General features: G+C 34.1%; 1 protein-coding gene across 1 annotated transcript; it reads right to left on the bottom strand.

Annotated features, from left to right (window-relative positions):
- Positions 1–595: 595 nt before the first annotated feature.
- Positions 596–11,315, bottom strand: dct (dopachrome tautomerase). The gene is given in 8 exon segments (XM_016530342.1): positions 596–887; positions 2,686–2,884; positions 3,593–3,728; positions 4,891–5,070; positions 7,855–8,021; positions 9,067–9,167; positions 10,291–10,590; positions 10,844–11,315. Coding segments are annotated over 8 exon segments (1,548 nt in total). The 5' UTR covers positions 11,133–11,315; the 3' UTR covers positions 596–711.
- Positions 11,316–11,523: the final 208 nt, after the last annotated feature.

The raw sequence follows: 11,523 nt of genomic DNA, 5'->3' as shown, positions 1-11,523 counted from the left end.
TTTTTCTTATCAGGTTTGTATATTAGGATTGTGTGTTACACCTAATGTTGTTAAATTAATGTTTATTGCATTATTTCAGTTTCACATGTGTTAGCATGATGTTGTTTAGTGTTTGTGTGAATGACACTGTGCACCTTCTATATATGTGTTAATTTAAGTTAATTTAAAAGCTGCTTGTGATGGGCTTTGGACTTTTTCTCATCACCACCTGCATTTGGTGGTTATCAGTGTATTACAAAGGTACAAAACAGATTTCAGTACTTCAGTAGGTTGGTATATTAACATTATATCAGTTAATTAAATTACGGTTTTTAACTGTAAATTTAAGTTAAAACCGTAAAACCTAAAATGTTGCTACCGTATTTTTTACGGTAAAAAACAGCAGCTGTGGTATACAGTAGATACACCACAGCTGCCATTTTTTTACCGTAAATTTTACGGAATTTTTTTACACTGTAGTGTATATAAATATGTGCTTTCTCATTTGCATGTTCAAGTGCTTATTATACATTTCATGGCGGCTGATACAATTCAGCAGACTTGTTGAATCATTGCTCCTCTCTAACCAACCATCAAAAGAGTTTGTGATTTAGTGAATTTTTGCAATCATCTTCATGCGTTTTGCTCGGCATGCACTGGATCTGTTCCAAAACCATTTCACTTCAGGGCATGAGGATTTGGGACAGGGCCGCTGATGTGTGTGGATGTGAATTACGCTTCCTCTGTGTATTTTGTGGTGGTGAACTCTGCGTTCAGGAGAGGCTCGAACTCGCGTCTTTTCCTCTGCTGCACATACAGCACCGACAGAAGCAGCAGCAGGAGCAGACCGAGGAAGATTCCTCCTAGTGTGCTGCTCAGCAGAAACATGGCCGGCCTGCTGTCTGTTTCTGAAACACACACACACACATGCATACTGAAAGATCAACTACAGAACATTTAAGATGATATCTCACAATTAAAAATTTTTTTCTTGCAATTGCAATTTAAACTCAGAATTGTGAGATAAAAACACACAGGCCTAATTGCGAGATATGTAATTGTGAAGAAAATCCTTAATTTCATTTAATTTCAATAATATTTCTCACAATTTCCAGTTTACATATCACTATTCAGTTTTTGTTTGTTTGTTTGTTTTTTGTCAGCCATGAAATTGAAACTTGAAAATGAAACTTTTTAGGCCTCTCTCACAATATTTTTGTAAATGTTGTAGATTTAAGTAGCAAATGAGAATCGCTAAAATTAATGCATATATTTTGAGACAAAGGTCTTCTTTATGATTTTGAGTTTTGTTTAAGATAATTAAAGCAACAGGTTTTAAATAACGAAAGAGTATGTAAAAGTATGGTATTTGGGGTAAAAAGTGCCCCTGCTGTTGGGGCTAAAGGCGCACAGTAATTAACATAATATAATTAATAGATGGCTAATATGGGCGCCTTTATTTTATATAGCACCTTTAAAAGTTGCTTTCTCAAGGCACTTTACATAAAAGTTTTACACAAAGGCAAAAACAACAATATAGAACAATGCACTGTAAATACAACAAAAGATAAACAGTAAAGAACAATTCAATTGAAAACTAATCAAATAAAAGCAATCCGGGAAAAAAAATGTTTTAAGGGAAGTTTTAAAAATATCTAATGCATTTACATCAGGTAGGTTGTTGATTCAGAGTTCTGCCAAAAATGAACATTTTCATTATTTATTCCTCATCATGTTGATCCAAACCCATAAGGTGTTATTTTTACGTGGAACACAGAATTTGTGGCTACATAGATTTTGTTTCTGTATTTTAAAATATATTTTTTATATTAACATATTTTAACGACAGTATATTTATTGAAAAAAAAATCTTTTATTTTTCAAATTAAGCAGAAAATAGTACAAACTTTGCTAAAGTGATTGTTTTTAACAAGTATTAACTTAGACATAATTTTAAAAAGCATTATTTTAGCTGAAGTATTTGTATCGGTACCGTGTGTGGGGTAAAAGGCCCCTCTTGCCACCTCATACATTTATACGATTTTTAAACAAAATAAACAACTTGAATGATTTATTTTCACACAAAATCTGTTGCTCCATTAATGTTCAATACAACGTATATATTGTTTCTGCAGTTATACATTTTAGGCGCAGTGAATAGCACACTTTTTCTTAAGGTGGGCCTTTAGCCCCGTTGTAACCTACATATTCATTATATTTTTACTTAACCCGTTGTCTTCATTATTTAATATGTAATGTTTGAATTAATCTGTCATGAAAACATTTTATTACAGACACCATTGTTTATATTAACGAATTGAGGTAGAAACATAATATCATTAAAACGTTGATAAAACGCTAGCATTAAATTAAATACAGCTGCCTTATGTGCAATTTCAACTCAGTTTTTATTTGAGTGTTGATTATTTAATTGATTATTAAATACACTTAATTTTTGTTTTTGGTTAATGAAAATTGTTTCAGTAAAAAAAAAATTATAAAATCATTTGGGTTGCATCATTACTTGCATACAACAACAGTTCAAAGTGACCATGTTATGGTGCTTTTTTATGTTGTTTTTAGTCTTATTTGGAGCTTGACAGTCGTGATCACTATTGTGCTCTTCAATCAATATGGGTAAGTAAATAATGACAGAATTTGTGTAAATTATTCCTATAATATGTGCATTGACAGCATGTTTGTTACCTTCAAGTTGAATGGCGTAGGAATACCCCAGCTGTTCAGATGCAACGTAGATCTCCTCATTGGTCACAGGTGGGAAAAAGGGGACCATGTTATAATGCCGGTTGTGTCCGATAGGGGCCATCTCATCTGGGAAGCTGGCGTTTTCACGGGAGCGTCTCATCCATTCCTCAAATATGGCATCGGTGAATGTATGAAGCACCTATTCGGAATTTTTTTTTTTTTTACTAATTTTAAATCTACACTCTAAAAAATACTGGGTTAAATACAACCCAGTGCTGGGTAAAATAGGGACAAACCCAGCAATTGGGTTGTTTTGACCCAGCGGTTGGGTTACTACCAAGAAGGTTGGGTTAAACATTTAACCCAACCGCTGGGTCAAAACAGCCCAATTGCTGGGTTTGGCCCTATTTTACCCAGCACTGGGTTGAATTTAACCCAGCATTTTTTAGAGTGTAGGTATGACCAAGTTGTTTTTAACAAGGTGTCTTTTAGGTCATACAAGACTTACACATGGATATTCATTAAAAGGTGAAGAACCACCATCATGCCCAAACTAAAATGACTGTGAAACATTTTATTGTATTGTACTGTTTTTAATGTAATGGTTTTAATGGTTTTTTTCAGAGGTGTGTCTAACTGATTTATTTAAAAATGTATCACCTGAATGTATTTTGGAATTTTTGTCTTGTGTACATCTGAAATGTCTTTTAGAACCTTTTGTATAAATTGTATACCTTGTATATAATTTATTCAGAGATCACCATGAAAATAGCCATTAAAAAGTGAATAAATAAATAAATAAGCACCTATTCGGCCGTAAGAGAGAACATGTCTTTATCCAGAATCCAGAGCTCATGTACACTGAACGATGTGATGTTATTGTCATTTAATGTGTTTTGTGTGTTACCAGAAAGATTGGGTCATTGGCGGCGGAGTGGGACAGAGCGCTGGTCCCGTTGAGGAACAGGTGAACCAGGTTGTGCAGATTAAACACAGAGCTGTCCAGCTCTCAGTCTGGCTTGTCGTATCCTTCCAGTGCGTTCCTTCAAGGAAAGGTAGAAGAAAACTTCAAAACTAACTCACAGACATCAGGTCAATTCTGTAAACCTCGACATATGAAATAATAGTCTGAAAAATAAAATTTTTTGAAAAGGAACCATGAGCCTTTAAACCAAATATTTTAAATCTTAAAAAAAGTTTGCGTATGTATTTTTTTGTTGTATATGAATCTGTAGGAAAACACTCTTAGTTTTATATAGACTCAAACTGAGCAAAATTACACAATTTGGTGCAGATGCTGATATTTATATGGCCAAAAAGTGATGAAATTCTGATGCTTGTAATTGAAATCAATGCGATCTTTAAAACAGAATAGCAGATACTTACATAAATTAGTGACCTAAACATCGTCGTCACTCTATATCTCTAGTAATATGTCTCAGTAAGATGAGATTGAAATGATTCAAACATATAATGCAATGCAATGCTGATTGAGAGCTGAAGAAATAAAGGCTCCTCAGAAGATGTGAGATGTTCTGGAGGCTTGTGAAGATCATTCCTCCGCTGAGGAACAGTGAAAGTAAAGCTTCTGGAAACAAACCTTCCTCAAAAGATCCTGAGGATCAGATTTGAGACGCACTGATTTTTCTAAAAAAAAAAATCAAATTTGAGCTGCTTCAGTCCAGTAAGAGTTCATCTGGAAATATGACTACAGTTATTCTTATGTTTATTTGACAAAAATCAGTCAAGATTTTAGAGCAAAAAGACACGTGAAGCACAAGATGAAGGTGGACGTTTGTCCTAAAAGACCTTTTACTTGCTAAAGGCATGGATTAGATTGTGTGTAATGGGCTTTATAGCAAGGTTTTGATCATGTTTATCATTTAGAGGCCTTAGAATTGTACATATCAATTATGAAACAGTAGGCTTTATAGGGTTAAGGGATTTATAAAATGGTCTGCTTTGTTCTTTCAGGCAAAATTAATTATTGTGGTTGAAACTTACTTATATTATGGTTAAGATCTTTATTAATAATGATTTATGTCATGGATAGACATATAGAGTATATCTACTTAATGGCGTTTTTTGTTATTTTTGTTTTGTTTTGCCTGGATGAAGGAAAATACGAGATCGACAAGATCTGAGAGTGAGCAGAACATTTTTTTAGATGAACAGTTCCTTTAAGGCTGTGATCGACTGGATTACCTGAAGCTGAAGCTGGAGTTGGTGAAGTACGGTGGACTGTCAAAGTCTCTGAGGTTCAGGCAGCTTCTGACGTCATTCATGGTTGGTAAAGTCACATTAGTGCTCTCCATGATTCCTCTGAGCAAAGATCCCTCGCTGGTCCCGTTACACAAGGTCACCAGACGATTATATTCATCCAGACTGAAAGAAAAAGATGCACGGCATTACATAATGTTACATGCTGGCATGATTCTGGATCAGTGTGAGCAGCAGGTGCGATGTAGTAGTTTTTGTGTGGAGACGGAGGGTTGTGTCTCATTCTGCTCCTTAGTTTAGTAGTAAGTCAAGTGCACTACTCAGGGAGTCTGTCAGTCACTGGTGCATTCAAACGATTGTTCTTTACTTCCTTAAAAAACCATTAACAATGACTGGTCACTCTCAAGTCATAAAAAGACAAGTGCAAGTGACAATTTACAAAGATCAAATCTTTAAAAAAAAACATTGTGTGAACTTCCACAGGAATTGTTGTTGGATGATGTTATATTTTTTTTTATTTGTCAATTTTTGTATCAATCAATCTTTATTACAGACTCAAGGTCCAAATTAAAAAAAACAAAAAAAAAACAAGACAATAGGACAACATATACAACCCACAGCATCTACCACACACAATACAAAGTTACAAAATACAACAATACCAATGTCTCCACAGCTTTGACTGATACCGTGTAGTACTAACCCTTATATTTGATAGACCCACAATAATCTCATTTTTTGAAGCATTTAGCCGGCAGATAAATCTATACATAAGATTTCGTAACAGTGCTTTAAAAGTGATTACTCTTGCACTCACAAACATTTCACTTGCACTATGCCATCTAGGTCTCTTTAGTAAAATTCTCATTGCATCATTATAAGCTACTTGCAGCTTCTGTAAACTAGATGTTCTATAGTTGAACCACAGATGAGCAGTATAAAGTGTTGTACAATATGCTTTAAAAAGTGACACCTTCACCTCATCTGAACAGAAACTAAACTTACGTAAAAGTATATTCGCCTGCATATACATCATACGGCGTTGCCTTTCAATATCCTCATCGTCTGTCATGCGTTCAGTGATAATGTCCAAGGTATTTTACTTTAGCACACACAGTGAGACTCCTATTAGACAACTTGAAAACTGGAAATTTTATACTTTTATCCTCCTTAGTTCTGCAAATCATAACCACACTCTTATCAGGATTATATCAAATATCATGTTCAAGACCATAATCAGAACACATAGTTAAAAGCTGTTGAAGACCAGCACTGCTAGGACTAAACCCCAAGATCATCTGTACATACATAATAAGATTCACTAGAATATTCTATCATACACCCAGTTTTACAAGCATTCAAACATTCAGATAGATCATCCATGTAAAGATTAAACAGAATTGGGGACAAAATCCCTCCTTGTCTCACGCCATTACTAACCCCAAAAGGGGCAGAGACTTTATTGCCCCATTTTACTCGCATCATCTGGTGGGCATACCAATAAACCAGGATTCTCACAATGTATTCTGGCACCCTCTTTGTCTCATTTAAAAAAATAACTTTGCATGGTTAACCCGATCAAAAGCTTTAGATGCATCAATGAAGCACATAAAGACTGATGAGTTTTTATCTCTATACTTGTTTACTATTTCCTTTAATGCATAGATGCAAAGATCAGTGTATGTTATGTGATTTTTATATTTATATAGTAAGCATTTTGTGCCTTTCTTTATTATATTAATTTATTGTCTAAATGCCATTATGTATAATAGGTTATATTTCAATTCATTAATGTCACAGTGTTGATTAGATCAAGGCTCTTGCTAATGTACAAATTACTAAAACTATTAAAACTCATTTTCACTCATTTAAATAAAGCTGAAATTAAATATTAATATTAGATGAAATTTTTTTTTATTAAAATCTTGTTGCATTAAATGTTGCTTTGACCGGGGTTATTATAGTTAGCTAAAACTAAAACCATTAAAAAAAAAATTCATTATTTGAAATAAATAAATAACCGAAATGAAATCAAATATAAAAAATGTAACTTATTTTATTTCAGCTACTTTGCTAAGCAACAATTCTTTTTTTAATTTACCTTGGTGTACTAAAATTGACATAAAAATTTATAAAAATCATAGACATGTAAAAACAACAAAAACTATGAAAATGACAAAAAAAACAACAACAACAAACACAAAATCACTTGTTAAAAATTCAAATGAAAGCAGAAAACATAAAAATGTAATCTGATTTGAAAAAATTAACAAAAACTGTATCTCATGGATACTAAAATAACACTGGTATTTGCAACTAACTAAAATAAAATAAATAAAATAAAAATTACTTTTCAATCATATTCAATAATACAAATATTCAGCAATTCAAATAAATACTCAAAAATATAAATATTTCAGATGGAAATATTAGATGGAAAAAATGAAACAAAAAAAAAACTTGTTGCATCAAATGTTCCTAAAATAAGTACAAAAATGACTAAAATTTAAACAGAAAAAAAAGAAGTTAGAAATATTTGAAAACAAAAACTAATGAAAGTGACAAAAGTACATAAAACTACTAAAACTTAGAAAATGCAAGGAATGTTGTTTTAGTGGCCCCTTATGCATTTTTCTATGCTCTCAATTCATTTTCTAATACTTTTAAAAATGTATGCTACTTTTACTCTGAAAATGATAATATAATCTTTCACTAGATTTTGACACATTTGATCTGAAATGTGATGTCGAAGACAGCAGATGAGTAAATATGCAAGTCTGTTTCACACTTTAAGAGTCTCCAAAAAAACTGGTCATTGATGAAACATCTACTATAATGTAATGTTTTTGTGTTTATTTATTTATGTATTTATTTATTTTGATTAAATTTGGATTAATTGGAAATTTAACACAGCTATACAGAAATGCTGTAACTAACCAGCAAACGTACCTGTCACACACCACTCCCCAGCGGGCAAACCTGGAGCGCGGGCTGATACGGGACGGGTCCCTGGGGTCCCCTCCTCCGAGCAGAGAGTCTGTGCAGACGTCACACTCCGTCCGTCCCGTCGCAAAGTTCCAGTACGGGACAGCGAAGTTCTCATTACCTGTGAGTTTCTATGATGAGAAGAAAATATCAGGAGTAGCTACGCTTCCATCCACCTATTTTTATGCGCATTTTGGAATATCGCATAAAAAAAACGCTGGATGGAAACGCCAAGATGCGCATAAAAAACTTATGTGCACATCTGAGTAGGATAAACTTTTTATCCGATAAGAAAAAATGTGCCCTGTAACACTGTAAAAAAAACTCAACTGCTTCAACTTAAAAACGTAGGTGCAGTTGTTGTGTAAATGTTTAAGTAATATTAAGTAAAGTGTAATATTTAAGTAAAAAATTGGTGTAGAAACAATTTTCACTCAGAAAGTGCTAGTAAATTTCACAAATAATTACAATGTATTGGCAAGTAAAGCAATGAAATAATCTTTGTTTTATTCCTCAGGATATTCAGAATTTCAATTTTTTTTTTTTTACAATGATGCAATCAAAAAAACTCATTTCAGCTCATTTTATAAAATCTTGTCTTTTGTGTAACTTGAAGTTGGAATTAGTTAAACTATTGAATTTGGTTCAATTAAAGCAATGAAAAACATTCTTCTATTACTTTTTAATTGATTGAAATTGGTTGAAGTATATGAAAAAATATGTTGCCATGAGTTATTGATCATTTTCAGCAGTGTTAATCTGGTATGCAGCCTCTTAGTGATTAGCTATTCACAAACTAAATTAATTTTAAAAATCCAACTTTTCTCCAGGTGTTTTTTTGTTGTTGTTGTTGTATTTGAGCGTCCCATGATGGGCCATAAAGTGAACTTATTTAAGGGGCGTGAAAATGTTGCATTATATCCAATTATATTATATTAAAATTTGCATTTTTAAAATCAAATTCACTTATATTATCAAGATTTCAATACAAGTTTTTTTCCCCCATCTCTGTCCTAATGCTTAGTTTCCTTTAGTTTGGACATTGTGTTCAGAAGTTATTGATGTGGTCACTATGTGCAACAGCCCAAAACTTCATTGACCCCTTGTCAGATGTCTAGATGATTAGCTGATGGTTAGAAACTCAGTGTGAAACAGACCAAGAAATGCAGGAATGACCTGTAGCTCTCTCTCCAGACTGAGCAGATGGTATCTGTGCCAGGTGATGAACGCCGGACCCTTGTGGGAAAAGTCGATGGCTTTAAAAGGACGTCCTGGACCTGTCGGAAAAGAGGGCGTCAAAAGTGAAGTGAAGTAGGTGAAGTAAGCACATAATACAACACATATTGTCTATTTGATCTCATAATAGTATTAGGACTCTATGAAATCCATTTTATTTTCCCCAAATTCCATGCTTTCGGTTTAATTTTTTTGTGGATTTTGTTTTAATGCTTAACAATCAAAAAGCATGTCTAATCAATTGAAGTCATTAAACGTTAACAATTTAATGATTTATTACAACTTTTACAATAATAGGGCCTATTTTCCCCCCCACACAAATTCCTTTTTTCCCAATTTAAATGTTTTTTAAGTTTTAATTGTTAATTGTCCAATTTAACATTTAAATGATTTTTTTTGTAATCAAAAAGCATGTTTAATGAATTGAAATCATGAACGTATACAATTTAATGACAATTTATTAAAAGTTTAAAATAAATTTAATTTCTTGTGCCATATGAAATCTTGTTTTCTCTTTCCCAGATTCCATTTTTCAGTTTAAATTTTTCTGGATTTAATGATTTAAATAAGTTTTAATAATCAAAAAGCATTTTGGTAAAATATAATAAATATAATATTATGTAAAATATTTATGTAAAAATATTTATGTATTTATTATGTAAAATGTAATATTCACAGACACTAGTCCATATTGTGATCTGATTAATTGTACATCTCTACTTGATTTATTCGTCCAAAATTTGTCTATTTCGCCTGCATTTCCTTATTGCCAAAATCATACACTGAAAAAAATGATTTGTTGAATTTACTAAATTTTTTTAAGGTAGTTGGTTGCAATCTATTTATTTTAGCTACATTTAAATAAACAAATTTAGTTGACTGACTTTCAACGTGTTTTATTTTTTTAATGTAGCTAAAATAAATAGTTTGCAACCAATTACCTTAAAAAAATTTAGTATCCTTTTTTTTTCAGTGTAGGGCTGTATAATATTGATTTAAATCATTGCCTGTCAATTATGGAGAAAAATGAGAAGGCGTGAAATTTAAACCACCGGTCTGAAAGAAGTCATTTATTTATTGAATTTGTGCACTGGTTCTTGGAGGATTTTTCATGTTTTAATCCAGCAGAGCAGCTATGGAGCAGTGTTCACAGCAGCTCCTCACCCAGTAATGTGTCTCGGACCGAGTAATAGTGCTGCCAGACGAAGAAGTCGTAGATGGAGATGTTGTTGAACTGCGGCTCGGTGCCGTTGGGTCCCAGCAGGCCCAGCCAGTGCTGTGTGGCGATGACGTATTCAGGGTGGACGGTGGTTTTGGCCCGATCCAGAACGTCCAGGAACTCCTGCAGCTCAGCTGGGCTCAGACAGTGAATGTCCTTCCTCACAACAGCAGCCCTGCGCTGGTCACAGCTCGGCCCCGTCCAGCCGAATCTACACTCGCCACAGTTATAACCAGCAAAGTTACCTGTTCAGAAGAGAATATGTTAATACACATTCAATCTAGTTTTAGAGATTTGCGGTTGCTAAAGTGTCCCTATGATATTCTCATCAAAAAGAAAAGGGATATTTACAATGAAAAATTTGGGACACACTTTATCATAATATATATTTCAGGTTGATATCAGATATATCATGCAGAACAACCTGGTTAAGCATGCAAGCAGCCATAAATTCAACAATTTATCAGAAAGCCAAAGATAATAATATCTTCTGCATACCAAAGCATCGACAGGTCCGATTGAAAAACTTAGTCGGCCATCTCTCGCGGTCGTCCACGTTTCTTAACCTGTACGGTCCTCCCCAGGGTTTGGAGTCCACATGGACATCGCTGCAGTTTCCCCGGCTGGACAGAATCCCGCACACGTTGTCCGGATCCGATCCCAGCGCGGGACAGCACTCTTTGGACACGATGGCCTCCACGGTGCAGCAGACTCGGGGAAACTGAGCCTCGGTCAGGTAAATCCATCCCAGACTGTAAATCACAGCCAACACAATCGACCTCCTCATATCTGGAGGATCTTATTCAGTCCGCTTTAAGTTTCTCAGGTTCTCCCTCAAATGCCGCAGCACGCTACTAATCACAAGTAAATGTGTTTTTAATGATTACATGCGGTTCTGAGCGTATCGGTAACGGCTGACGGTCTCTAATAGCTTGTGTCCACACATCACATGCATATTCACAGAGCTCAAGCCCATCAGTGCTTTATATGCTCTGGCCAAGTGGAACATGGGAGGATTATTACAGCCGTCCCGTGGTAGTCACCTGTCACAGAAACTATTCGTTGCACTAATGCTGCTCAAAAGCCCCGAGGAAACATTTCACAATGGATTCAACTCATCTAGAGCAGATAAAACAATGTCATGTTATCACTCCTGGGTATGAGCGAAATGTATGTAT

Source organism: Sinocyclocheilus rhinocerous, unplaced genomic scaffold (genome assembly GCF_001515625.1).
Source record: "Sinocyclocheilus rhinocerous isolate Xijiao unplaced genomic scaffold, SAMN03320098_v1.1 scaffold5016, whole genome shotgun sequence".
In the NCBI taxonomy this organism is placed as follows: domain Eukaryota; kingdom Metazoa; phylum Chordata; class Actinopteri; order Cypriniformes; family Cyprinidae; genus Sinocyclocheilus; species Sinocyclocheilus rhinocerous.
Note: the sequence above shows the minus strand (reverse complement) of the source record. Positions and strands in the feature narration are given on the sequence as shown.